General features: G+C 35.6%; 1 protein-coding gene across 1 annotated transcript in view; it reads right to left on the bottom strand.

Annotated features, from left to right (window-relative positions):
• Window positions 1–1431: 1431 nt before the first annotated feature.
• Window positions 1432–14516, bottom strand: part of Cfap54 (cilia and flagella associated protein 54) — a 311291-nt gene continuing 298206 nt past the window's right edge. Inside the window, exons 68-69 of the mRNA XM_077799225.1 lie at window positions 12816–12949; window positions 1432–1517 (exon numbers count right to left, since the gene is read on the bottom strand). Coding sequence (XP_077655351.1) covers window positions 12830–12949 — 120 coding nt within the window. The 3' untranslated portion in view covers window positions 1432–1517; window positions 12816–12829. The remainder of the gene's footprint in view (window positions 1518–12815; window positions 12950–14516) is intronic.

The following is a 14516-nucleotide window of genomic DNA, read 5'->3' on the forward strand; positions in this document are numbered from 1 at the left end:
GGATAATAGAGACGCTGCTCCCCTCCACCTGCCTTCCTAGCTCCCTAGACAGGTTGGTGGTGGGGCACAACATGTCCCATCATGCTTGGGGTGGGTCTCTAGGCAACCTCAAAGTGGGAAACAAACATTACACGTCTTTTTCTACTAAACTACCTCCCCCCACACAAACTTTTGAAAGCAGGTGCTGCTAAGGTTGATTCTGATTTTAAGTAACACCTTTTTGTCCTCTTCATTCCTCATCTGTCACATGAACTATGCCAGAACACATTTAATAAAGAGCTCTATTTTAATCATTAATTATGTTACCAATATACCAGTTGTATTGTATCCTAATGTAATTCACACTTGTGGATTTCAAAGAGCTTCCCCAGATTTAATTAATCTTAAGCTCTGCTAATGAAAAGCCTTGCTTCTACCCGGCACGAGTTTGGGTTTCTAATCTGTTCCTTAAGGTCACCTCATTTTTCTTGAAAATGTACATTTATAATTTAACACTGCAGATCGTTCACATTCCCTATTAAGCAATTATTTTGATTACTTCATTATCTTTCATTTTTCCCCTAGACTATTTAGGTTGGCTTCTGCCTACCACGAGCCAAGTGTAATTCCGACATTCTCTCCCGCTCCCTTTATTAGCATGATCTGCATTAGCAAGGGATTCATTTTCATTCCGAAGACTGAAAACAATTTCATTATCTGATAAAAATTATCTTCTCATACACTATAAGAAGCAATTCTCCTCATTTATGGTCTCATTAGGCATTTCATCTACCCAATACATCTTCTCAATACTTCTTTCCGGAAGTAATTGTCTTGTGACTCAACTATGGATATTTTGAACTAGGGAGTCTCCTTTTCACCTTCTTTTCCTCCTTCACTTTTTTTCTTTTCCTAATGTAAAAACTTCAATGTCTCCTCTGTGAACCTCGATATTTCCCTCTCTTCCTAAAACACTTCTTAGGCTTCATTCTAACATCTACACTGTTGTATTGTGAATTGTAAGTTTACATTTTCTGTTGCCCTTCCTGTTCTATGAGCATCTTAAGGGCTGGGCAGACATTTGGATCTTTTTGTCTTCAGAGCCTAGAATAATGTCGAGTACACAGCAATGCTTAAAAAATATGTACTGAGCAAATGAAGGACTAAATGCTCATATTTATCAGAATGTAGTTTTAATTTAGTCAAATGTTTATTCTTTTCAAAACACAGGAGAGAATCAGGAAGTTGAAGCAATTCACTAAAGAAAATAGATTAGTTGGACAAAATAAAAGCAAACTAAAGAAACTTACAAAAGCGTAAATAATAGCAAAAACTCAAAACAATATCTGGAGTATCTGCATACATCATAAGTAATCAGATGGGGTAAGATCCAAGTCTGAATGGGAACTTTCTGTGGAAGCAGTATATTGAATCATAACCATTTCTTCTCACCACATTTCCAAAGGCTCATAGATACTATTGAAAAATTCTTCAATCTGATGTCACACTTTTGATTGATTTCTCAGTTTTATTCATCCCTAGAGGAGGAAAAAAGAATAATAAGACTACTTCCTCATCTCACCACACACAGGTTAGAAATGTAAGCAACAGTGAAACACCATCTTGTAGCATTGGGTCAATTCCATGGGAATGACAATATGTCTCTGCCTGTTGTTGGGAGCTGGACCCATTTTAAGGAAGCCAGAATTCCTGGAAGGTTAGGATTGTGTCAAGTTCAAAATGCTACTATACCTTGAAATGTCAAGTAGGCAGGCAGCCAAAGGAATCTGGTGATAGGGGTGCAGTCTGGGTTAGAGATAAAACTTTGAGGATTTTGGCACATAAGTGGCACTGGATGGGGTTGTCTTGAGAGTGTGGAGAAGGGAAAAGAGAAAATATGCCAGGAAGGAGAGAGTTTTGTTTTTCTTTTTTTAACTCTGGTCAGATAATCTTTTAAATCAGGGATCAGCAAACTATGGCTTGTGGGTCAAATCTGGCTCACCACCTGATTCTGTTCAGACCTTGAGCTAAGAATGGCTTTACAATTTTTAAATGCTTTGCAGGAAATTCCAAAGAGTAGTATTTCATGACACATAAATTTTAAAATATGCAAATGGATGAAGTCTTCCCAGAACACAGTCATGTTTTTTGTTTGTTTGTTTGTTTACATATTGCCCATGGTTGTTTTCACACTATAATGAAATGAGCAATGCAGATGCAAAGCCCAAAGTATTTTCTATTTGGTCTTCTACAGAAAAAGTTTGCTAATCATGATGCTGTATAAAAATGTGAATCCTAGGACTGCTGTGCCCATTGTTGCTACCGTGAAGGGACCCTGCTTTGAAGGTGAAATGTCATAGGAAGAGGGTTGCTGAGAGGCTTGTGGAGATATGACTCTGAACCTAGGCAGTGAATTAAACCTGAAGTCCACCTTACCTCTGGATTTTTTTTTTAGTTATTTCAGTATATAAATTCCCTTCATTGTATAAGACAGAGTTAGGTTTTCTATCATCCCAAACCCAAAGATCTTAACTAATACAAAATCCTGGTATTATATCAGTCTTTTTCACCCATAATATACGGTCTTAGACTCAGATCTATTCCATAGCCTATGACAGTTCCAAAGCATACCAACATTTCTACAAATCCCCAAAGATGACATTCTCATTGTCCTTGCCCCACAAATACCATGTCAGTGATGCATACTGTCTATTTTTAACCCATTCTACTTCATCACTAGCTTCCCAAACATAAACACACACTTTAGAACTATCTTTTTATGTGTTTAGTAATATTTCTTAGGGTTCAAAGGATCACTGGAAGGGGCCATTTCATCCACTGTACAATCCCTTATCATCTCCTGGATATTCAATAGCCACTGTTTTCTTCTCTCTTTATTCTTTTATTCTTCTATTTCCAGGGCAAATGGATTCTTCTCTTTGCAGGATGAGTAACCGTCTTGGTTTGCCTGAAACTGCCCCAGTTTTTGGAATCCTGGTTTTCGCACTGTTAAGTTACATTTTCAAAGAAATGTCTCAGTTCTGAACAAACTGGGAACACTGGCAACCCTATCTCCTTATCTCAAATAATTTTACCTACTTCTGTGAACTATCAAAAATATCCCATATCTGTGGCTCAAGAGACCACCTGCTCCAATACACTTACCAAAGCATCGTCCCAATCAAGACAAAGATCTCCTTAAAGGGAATTACTGGACAGAAATTTAGAAAATAATATTTTACCATTAGACCAACACACTTAAGATTATCTTGTCTTAATGAATTAATGCTTTCGTCATTACAGAATGTCTCATTTCATTTCTGGAAGTATTCATGTTTTAAAATACACCTCCTCCTTTTATTTTCAAGATGTCAGTGTCTTCTATTTAAAATACATAACATCTCTGTTTTTAGTTAGAAGTTTTGGTACATTTATACCTAATATAATCAGTGATATGGTTGAATGTAAGCTGAGTATAAGTCATCTAGACTAACTTAGTTTTTCTTTCAGCACTTTTAAGAAAGTAATGATTTAGCTGGGGTTGTGGCTAAACAGTAGATCGCTCACCTAGCACTTGTGAGGCCCTGGGTTCACAATCCTCAGCATCACATAAAATTAAATAAATAAAGGTATTGTACCAACTACAAGTAAAAAAATAAATAAATGTATTTTTTTTAATTTAATGATCAATATTCAGCCTTAAACAATTATTTTAGTTCTGATTTTATAATTATTTGCACTGTTTTTTGGTCCAGAGTTCAAAATTGTTATTGGCACATGGTAGTTCTATAAAAGTCATTCTGTTACTACCAGGAGACAACTCTTACCATTACTAATTTAAAAACAAAACAAAACCCTCTGCTTTTACTAGGTAGAAATGACTTTCCCTGGAAGGCATATGTAATAATATAAGAATTTAATGATCAGAAGTGGTAAGTGCTACCGAGTTTCCAGTGTGTGCCAGCCATTGTTCTAGGCACTTTATCTGAACCAAAGTTACAAACAAGAAAACTGAAGTTTAGAAAAGAAACTTGCCCAAGTTCATGTGGGTGGCATGTCAGAGCTGGCTCTCTTAAACATCATGCTACTCTGCTATTCAAGTTTAGACTGGTTGTTTCATGAGGGAGAAAATTTACAGGGGATTTAAACTGGTGATAGAGAAACAAACTGAATAATTTCTCTGGTCTCTTTAAATTTATGAATCTATTACTCTATAAAAATTATAATCCCAAATTGGCTAAAAGTATTATTATGTCAAAAAATTATTTTTCCCTCAATCAGAAATCCAAAAACATGTACCAGTTTTTCCAATTATGCCCAACTCCTGCAGAATCATCTCTTCCTTCTGCTTTGAATTTGACTTCTGGCACCTCAAGCAGAACTCTGTGGTTACACGGGTTGCAGCAACACTAGTTGTATATTGTGTTCTTTCTGAATGCAGTGTCAGGACTGATCAACCAACTTACTTTGAGCAGTTCAAAGTATCAGCCTTTGAAGTCTTGACAAATAGCTGTTTGGTGTGTTTTTGCACGCTACCCCAAACATATCTGAAAAGTATTTTTGACCAGTGAAATTGCTCTAAGTAAAAGGCCACTGGGAAGTATTTTCCTTCATATAAAAATAAAACTGCTTTTAAGATCAATACAAAACATTTTTTTCCTTGACATCCTTCCTTTGCTACATGCCTCCCTGATTATTTTAAAATAATTAATCAGGAATGGATATTGTTTCACAAAGTTAAAACAAAGAACAAATCCTTGAAAAATTAGTCTGCAATTCTTGAAATGATCTGTGAGATGTGTTGCATTTCCCTGTAGGCTGTGCTAAAGATACAGTTTATTGACAGTGTGTTCTCATAAGGATTCAGAGGAAAACCTTTTTTGGAGGGGACGGATTAGCATCAGAATTAGGAATATCATTGCATCTTCTAAGTACGTCCCCAGTTTCTCCCTTGCACCACCGTCGATCTTATACATTAGATTTACTTGTCAACATGTGCTATAGGAGAGCAGACAGCCACTCTTAATGAGTGCAAACATGCAATGGCATCTTTAGAAAAATAAAATAAATAAAATAAAATCAAGGCAACTCTTGGCCCATATTACTTTCCTACCATTATTTGTTTTCTTTGCCTAATTTTCTTATCTGCTTTCACTTAATCCTTTCCTTGCATTGAATACATACTTCTAAGCTAAACTTTGACTCTCTTTTTGAGTATGTCTGATTATAAAAAGCTAAATGGTCCAGATTTGACTACCACAATGTTGAAAATAAGAACCATTGAACTATAAACAAAAACCATGAAGTAAATAAGAATCTTAAATTCAGAAAATATGTAAAAAGGGTCAATATCGTTGCTATCAAGGGATCTTGGAAATCAATTAGAAAAAGATGATCATACAAGTAAAAATTTGAGCACAGGTCCTGAAAAGGAATTAAAATAGGAAAAAAAACTGCAATGGCCCAGTAAAAAATTTGAAAATTGTTCAATTTTAGTAGTCGTCAAAAAAAAAGGCAAAACTAAATTTAATGAGAAAGTTCTGTACAAAATGGGAAGAAAAAGTTTTTTATTTCCTTGAAATCTGCCTATTTTGTTGCCTCACCTCAAGGAGGGGACAGATATATGATAAACATGATAAGAAAAAAGCATGAGTGTGTCGTGGAGGCACCAGAAGATATGATGAAGACAGGCTCTAAGCAGAGGAGATGCCTGGGCTGAGTGTGGAATGTGAGCTTTTTAAAAAAAATTAATTAATGAATAAAAATTATATTAATAAAAATTATACCATGTATGACATGGTGTTTTGAAACATGTATACATGGTGGAATGGCAAATTTAAGCTAATTAATATATGTATTATCTCACATTCTTTGTTTTTGTGGTGAGAACACTTAAAATCTACTCAGCAATTTTCAAAACGACAATACATTGTGATTAACTGTGGTCACCATAGTGCTAGAACACAATATTTCTCTTGAACTAATTCTTCCAATCAAACTGAAATTTTGTATACTTTCACCAACCTATCTCCTACCACCTCCCTTCCCTGATCCTGGTACCAACAGTCTACTCACTTCTACGTGTTCAACTTTTTTAGATTCCACATACAAGTGAGACTGTATGATGTCTGTCTTTCTATGTCTGGCTTATTTCACTTAACAATATCCTCCACCTCTACCCACATTGTCAGATGTGATAGAAGTTTCTGCTTTTTAAGGGCTGAATAGCATTCCATTGTTGATATGTACCTCACTGTTCTTTCTTTATTCATCAGTTGGTGGACACTTTAGTGGATTCTACATCCTGGTTGTCATGAACAATGATGCAATGAACATGGGAGTGCAGCTGTCTCTTCAACATACTGATTTCATATGCCCAGGATTGGGAATGGCATGCAAGTTCTCAAAGGAAGGGGCTGGCTGAGCACCATTCCTCATGTGTGAAATCCCTGGCACAGAGTGGGCATTTGGAAAATATTTTTTAAATAAAAAGAGAGAGAGAAGGAACATTTTCACCAAGAAGCAAAAACAGAGTAATGAATAAAATCTATTAAGTGAACAAAGTGTATCAAATGAACAAATGTAGGCTTGAATGAATGAGCTTCGTTTGTCAGGGAGACACTAATGTATCTATGAAAGAGAGATTAAATGACCGGCCTCCAAAGGACGAAATGGAGATTTGATTTTTTTCCCCCTTCTATGGATCATTACCATATACTTTATTACTAGGAAAAAGAATTCTGGACAATTCCTTTGGATCTAATTACATCCTGATTATTCTAACTGCATTTCATCCAAACCTCCAGGTCTAAACACTCCCAACTGGAGCATTTTCCTAGCCAATAAGTTTCTATGATACACTCAGGGAATGTGGATAGTTGCTTCAAATCTTGAGTCTGAACATTGTTTGAACACTGTTTGTTTTTTTTTTTTTCCTGGATAATGGGGAAGATAATTAGACACGCTATTGAAAATATATTTAAATGTTAACATCGGTGGACTTCTGGGTAAATTTTCTACTTTGTACCTTTCTATACTTTACAAATTCTCTACATTAATTCTGAATCACTGTTATAATGACCAGAAATCAGTCCAAGAAATTCTTGTGAATCTTGTGGGAGAGAATTAAATTAGGAAAGTTATGAAACTACTTAGAAATCTCTCAATTACTTAGAAATATACTGAGTTTTCACATCATGGACAATTTAAAGGGAGGGGGTTCAAGGTTGTTTGGACTTGGGCAGAATCTGGTTTTAGATTTGTTCCACTCTAAGCTGTTGAACACAAAATGTATAAATGTTACCTAAAATATCAAACAGGGGCAAGTGCAATTCACTTGCAATTACGTTTTGTATTGTTTCCAAAGTTCTAGTTGAAAACGTACTTCTTGTAATGAAATTCCTATGCCTCTTAACCCAGTTTTTTAACTAATTAATTTAATCATGAAGAAAACTGCTGTCACTAAAGCCTTCCTTTTAATCATGCCTGTGTTTATGACAAAAAAATATCTGTTGCCATGGAAATTTTAGTGTCAAAGTTGCAACTCTATAAATCTCCACTGAAGCAGAAAGCAAAAATAGAAAATGAATATTTGATAAAGAGAAACTTACTAATGTAATTTTTAAAATGTTAAAATTATAGATGGTAGGTGGATTTTACACGTGAACCTCATCTTACATAACAGGCAGTCTTGTAAAACAATCTGCATGTGTATAATTTTGGAAGATCAAATAATTTATTAAGTATAATGAGAAAAGTTATAATTGATAGGAATTCCGCAAGGAATCTGCCTTAATTTAATTAAACATTTAGTATGGCTGTACTATCTTATATTAAAAATTAATATATGCATAGATTGAGTTTTCTAAAATTGGGCATATGTATATAGTCTGATATCAGTTTCAAAATGATTATTAGTTGTCATTATAAACCCAAATAATGGAACCAGATGTGAACCATTCAGATGCAGTCATATAATGAGAACTGAATCATATTTCTCATTTAAGAGATGTTTACTGATTTGTGAGCCAATAACTGTACACAGTCAACAAAATGAGGAAGACATTTGTTTTTAATTTATGAAATATACCATGTATGCAAAAAAAGTAGACAAAATACAAAAAATTAAAAAAAAAAACCAACACACCCAGCTTAGGAAAGAGAAATTTTCAAACACAAGTGAAACTTCTTAGGCATTCTTCCTAGAGCTTGTTTCCCTTCTTCATCCAACAGGTGATCACAACCTGAACTTGGTGTCAGACATTAACTTGTGTTTAAAATACGTTTTGAGGATATATGCACACATTCATAAATATTATATTGTGTTATTCTGCCTGCTTGAAACTTTATATAAAGGCTATCTTCCTATGTATTCTTTGGCAACCCTTAATTTTGTTCTCTTGCTCAACCTGCCTTTGAAGATAATCCAGATTGATACACATCTCTTTAATTTATTTGCAGAGGCTTAGTATTCTATCACTCATTCATTTGTAACTTCAGGATAGTATTTTCCTGTATGACTATGACTGTGGCTAATTTATTTATTCTCCATCTGAGGGATATTTAGTAGGTTTTTAAATTTTATTTTTGCTATTATACTCAATGCATCAGTGACATTTTTACACACAAGGGGGTCCACAACAAGCATTTCAAACCTGAGAAAATGGCAGAGTAATTATGCAGCAGACTTTTGGGCTCACTGTTTACTCTCTAAACCATAGTTAGGGACTTTTTTCAAACTTATGCACACAGATAATATTAATAAATATATGAACAACATCTGTATATATTACAGATTGAAACTATCCTTGAGGGCATTATGTATTTTTCACTTAAGTTCCCAGCCTTTATGAACACTCTTAAATTAGACAAAATGATGTACTGGGCCTCAATCTGAACTAGTCAAAGGAATGTAGGGCAGACTCATATTTATGACACCCTTGAGCTAAGGGTAGAAAGCTGTGCTATGAAAATTAGAACAATAAGAAACTATGCCAAAGGGCACCGTTAGAGGTCAAATGAGTGGGGCATCCGGAAGTACTCTAGGAACTCAGGGGGAGGACATCCTCCTGCCCAGTCACTCAGAGTAACATGGAGGGATTTGCAATGCTATTGTCTGGAAGAAGAAAGGAAGGACAAGCAAACCAGAGGCAGAAACCAAGTTTCTTGTAAAGTGAACCATTTTATTCCAAAAATGTTCCATTTTTCTCCCCTGCAATTCAGTGAAGGAGAACAAGTCAGCTGGGCTGGGGAATGTGTAAAGCTCCCCGCATGAAGTGAACCGAGACCACTGCATTTAAGCCTCTGAATAGCTGGCAGGTGGTCAATTTCTAAAGCAATTGCTTGGAGATTGATAAGGAGCAAGATGTGGGAAGCACTTGGGTTTTATTACCTATCACTTAGCCACACTCTTCCCAGTCTTCTCTGCATCCCTCCTCCTTTTTTTTTTTTTTTTTTTTGCTTTTCTTTCCTTCCCTTTTCAGTTTGTCTTCTGTTATTCTCTGCTATAATTAAAACAAATAGAAAACACTGCAGGTGTGAACATGCTATAAAGCACTTGCAGATACTGTATATTGCATTTTTAAAAAGCAGCTGCAAACTTATTTGGTCTTAAAGAAAAAAGAAACCCCCCGAAAGACATTTTCATCTGGTAGATTTTGAATTTTCCTTTTGTTTGTACTTGAGCCCAGTTCATCATTTCCACAGCACCTTGCACAGAAAGTTCCAGCTTTAACTAGTGAGTGTTGCTCCTATTTTAGAAGAGACGGGGACTTTGTAGAATGATGTTAAAATGGGAAAACTGTGACTTCAGGGTCTGTTGCAGTTTTAGGCAGTATTTTTCTGAGACAAAAACAACACCCAATAATAACAGCATCTATGAATAACTGACACTGGTGAAAAAGTAAAAAATACACTGAAATGTTATATTATCTGCAATAGTTGGAAGGGACCTGCCTTTCCCCGAGGAAAACCGTATATTGGCTTAGATAGCATTGCTTCCCTCTACACCATCGTGTTTCTTGAGGCATCCGTTCAGGTCTGCAAGTCATTTTATAAAGTCTCTTTCTAGGGCAGGATAATAGGTGTTTCATTTTTAACTTGAGGCTCAGCTATGTCTTACTCTCCCTTGACTTACAAGTTTTCCAGAGCCATGGAATGGCTTAGCAATGAAGAACTCAGATTCTCCAGTCAAGATTTAAATCCTGGCTCCATCTTTAACTGACCATGATCACTGGGCTTTATGCTTCTGTTTTCCCCATCTGTAACATGGCCTCACTAATACTCTGTGCATCATGGTCACAATTCTTGGGAAAATACAGGGAGATAATGCATATGAGGTACTTACTAATACAGTGCTTTGCATGGTAACTGCTCCAGAAAGAGTGGGCAAAAGTGGTAGTGGTAATGATGGTGGAGCTATTTGCCATACCTTTACCTCCTTTTTTTAGACTCCATGTTGCCATATGGCCTAGGTCATTTTCTTCCATCCATCCATCCATCCATTCATTGAACAAGTATTATACTATATCATAGATCTCTATGAAGTGTCAGGCATTATTCTAGGCCTCTAGAAAATAGTACATGCATCCTAATAGTTACAATAAAGAAAAATGTGCCAGTCAGGATAGAATCCTGTAAACCCAGTGACTTAGGAAGCTGAGAAAGGAGGATTGCCACATTTAAGGCCAGGTCCAGCAACTTAGCAAGACCCTCAGCAACTTAATGAGACCTTGTCTTAATGCAAAATAAAAATAAACAATTTGGGAATATAGCTCAATGGAAATATGTTCCTGGATTAAATTCCCAGGACCACAAAAATTAATAAATAAGTATATAAAATTAAAATAACAAAAAATGTAAAGCATTCAACTAGTCAAGACTTAATAGTGATGAATAATGGAAGATGAGCATATATACCCTTGGGATGCTAACATTAGGTTGAAATTAATGGCCTTGGGTTTTAGTCATGTTATATTTCTACATGTGTATATTAAATTTATAGGTAATCTACAGCACCTTTCTTGCCCTTGGTGGCCAAATTTTGCATAAAAAATTTAACTCCATCTATTGAGAAATGCAGACCTTCAAAGTGTTCTCTAACCCAGCAGAGATCTCTCTCTCTCTCTCTCTCTCTCTCTCTCTCTCTCTCTCTCTCTTTCTCTCCATGTTGACCCTCCATGGAGGCCATTCCTTTCACTCAACCCCTTCTATAAATGTCAACTAGTGCCATGTACTTGTCTTTCCTCTCCTTAGTCAACTGTAATGGCACCCCATCAACCACTGATTCAGCCCCAAGTCTCCATTCAAGACCATCCTTAGAGTTCATCTCATTTTCCATGCTAACTGCATACACTGGCTAGGTAGTAGGCTAGAACTCTGCACATGCACCAAGTGCATTTCCACGTGTATACCTCTGCCCTCCTACAGTGCCCAATTCTAGAAAATTTCTATAGCAATTTTTCAACTACCCAAATTCTTCTGATCCTTAAATGTCTTGCCAAAAAGACTTATGTAGTTCTGTAGGACAATTCTAGTTTGGTTGCTTACATATATTGAAATTCTGTGGATGTCTATATTTAAAAAATTAGGGGCCAACTTAAGATTGATCCTTTTTTTTTACTTTTTATAATGTTTCATAAAAGGAAGGCATTTTTAAGGATTGGGGATATAGCTCAGAGGTTAAGCATCACTGAGTTCAATTTCTAGTACCAAATAAAGTAAAATAAACAAAAAAAATTTTAAAAGAAAAAAAATAAAGGTCCTTTTAACACCATTAGGAAGTAAGAAATTCATAATCTGAGAATAAAGAACAATATACTATTATATTATATTTATATTTAGAAAAATAGATTTACTTACTTTATTTACTTAGCCATGAGTAATCATTTATGGGCCAGCAACTGGACAGCATTCATGTTTAGCATTGTTAGATGCTAGACAGTCAGAAGTGCTCAGTCCTCCTCTACTTTGGCAGGGAAACGGCACTCCCAGGACTCTGACATTGCTACATTAGACACTATACTAAGCATCTCATTGCACCAAATCACTTACTTTGATACATACAATAGCCCTATGAGAAGGACGTTAATGTCCCCATTCTATAGATGAGAAAACAAAAGCCTAAGAGTTTAAATTAATTCTTTAAAGTAGCAAAGCTAGCTAGCAAATGGTGAAGTTACTTATTATCCAAACCCAGGTCTATGTGATTGCAGAGTCAGAGCACTAAGATGTGATCTCTCCGAAGTATAAAATATGGAAGGTCTAACTGGCTTCAGAGTTCTTTCCAAACCCAATAGACAAACTTCCAGAGTTGAATTGACCACCTGTTGGGGTTAATACATGGTTTCTCAACACTGGCACCACTGACATCTTGGGATGGGTAATTCTTGGTTATTGGAGGATGTTTAGCAGCACCCATATCCTCTACCCACTAGAGGCCAATACCATTCTTCCTCCAGTTATAACAACCCAGAACGTCTCCAGATACTGTCAAATGTCTTCGATGCAGAAAACTGCTCTCAGTTGAGAATTATTGGTTTAATCCGATCTTGTTGGATGGACATGTCTAAAGACAACCTCACATAAACTACCACAAACATTAGAATAGTTATGTCATGCACAAACATATTTTCTTTGGCTATCTCTGTAAGATAGTTTGAATAAATACTGGCATTGTCATTTAATTCAAATGCTATGTAAAGCATTCCTCAACACTATAGTTTATAAAAAAACCCTCTAGCTTATATAAGAAAATAATCTTGATAGTTGTAAGATAACAGTTCCAGAAACTTATTTCAAACTAAGAAAAATACTAATAAGATTCTTTCTAAAGTTACCCTGGAAAGGAAGGTCATGAAATAATCGACACTATCCAGTTGAAAAGGCTTCCTCCTGATATGATACAGCCATTAGCAAGATCGAAAAGTCTCTCAAGATTGAATATAGAAGGCAGCGAGATATCAAATGGTACCTGAAAAAAAAAAATAAAAGTGTTGTGAAGTACACTGTTTCAAACTGTTCACTGTATTCTCGAAATATCCAGATATACGTTTCACATAACAATTTTATATGAAAGTTAGCTACCTTTGTTGGTTAAAGTAAGGCACAAAGCTTCATACCTCTATAGTGCTGAAATCTCACAAAGTCATTCTATATCCTATTAGGATTTATAGATTAGCCTTCAAATTATCAGGTCCTTCCAAAAATGTAGACTGTTTATATAGTCTTGCTCATAGTTCCAAGCATAGGACTCTTGGCCCTGGTTCTTATTGAAATGCTTTCCCTCCTAACAGACTGGCTGTTGACACATCTCCCTCCCTCATTTTGAGCATAAGTCACACCACACTCAAGGGAGAAATACCAGTAAATTATATCTGGAGATCACTCTATCTGAAAGAGGCACTGAGTTGCCATGACTGAAAGTAACTACAGCCAAACTCATCCTAAGCAGGTTGAAAAACAAGAGAATAAAGACTGCTTCTCTTGTCATAGTGTTGGTTATTTGACTGGGGGAAGGACAGGGAAGAGAAGACAAAACTGATGGAAAGGAAATGAATGTTTACAAAGATCCACTTTGTACCAATATGTTTGTATCATGAATGAGTAAATGCTATATAGAATGGCCACAACGGGTTAGAGCTGTGGGCTTAAGTCACAGTAAGAAATTAGAGGACAAGTTTTACTAATTTCCTGTCTACTTATTAAATAAACCATTCATTCCTTTTATTCTCAAAGAAGCACAATGAACTTAAAAAAAAGTGGAGGCTGGTTTTTGTTAACTTTTTCTTCACTTAAAACAAATGTATCCCAATGATTTCTAGAACTTGAAACAATAAAGAGGCATTAAAAAGCTTAATATCATCTCCCCCTTCCTTTATCAATTCTGATATATAATCATTTTTTTCCTATGGCTTTTGTGTTTCTTTTTTAAACGGGATGACCACCTTTCCATTATTTTCTTCTTCATTAATGATATATAAGAGAACTCCCTTCTTAATTGATTCAGGGAACTACATGGAAGTTAAGAGTGCGCCTTCTAGAGTAAGACTGCCTGGTTCAAATTCAGACTTCATACACACCAGCTCTGCGAGGGGGTCAAGTATTTGATCTGCCTGAATCTTAATTTCATCATCCATGAAATAGAAATGATAATATTACTATACCATATTGTTTTTACAAGGATTGAATGAGTTCATACAAATAAATGGCACCTAGCATACTACAATGACTACTTGAGAAAAACGACATAATACTATTATTACTGAATCCATCCTTCTTTATGGGTATGCAACAGTTGGGCTGGCCAGCTCCTGATTTGTTCCATCATTCTCTGCAGAGCTCACTTCTGCTTTTTTGTACATGCTTGCCTATTTATAGATAGATAATCCCTGGATATAGTGGTTTTTTATTTCTGTATTACTGAGTCTCTGAAATTGTTTTGTTTAGTCAAGGGGTGTTTATCTTTTACATTTTAACATTTCTTTCTAGAATTACTTTCCAAATAAGTTATGGCAATTAACACTTCAACCAGAAATATG

Source organism: Urocitellus parryii, chromosome 5 (assembly GCF_045843805.1).
Source record: "Urocitellus parryii isolate mUroPar1 chromosome 5, mUroPar1.hap1, whole genome shotgun sequence".
Classification (NCBI taxonomy): Eukaryota; Metazoa; Chordata; class Mammalia; order Rodentia; family Sciuridae; genus Urocitellus; species Urocitellus parryii.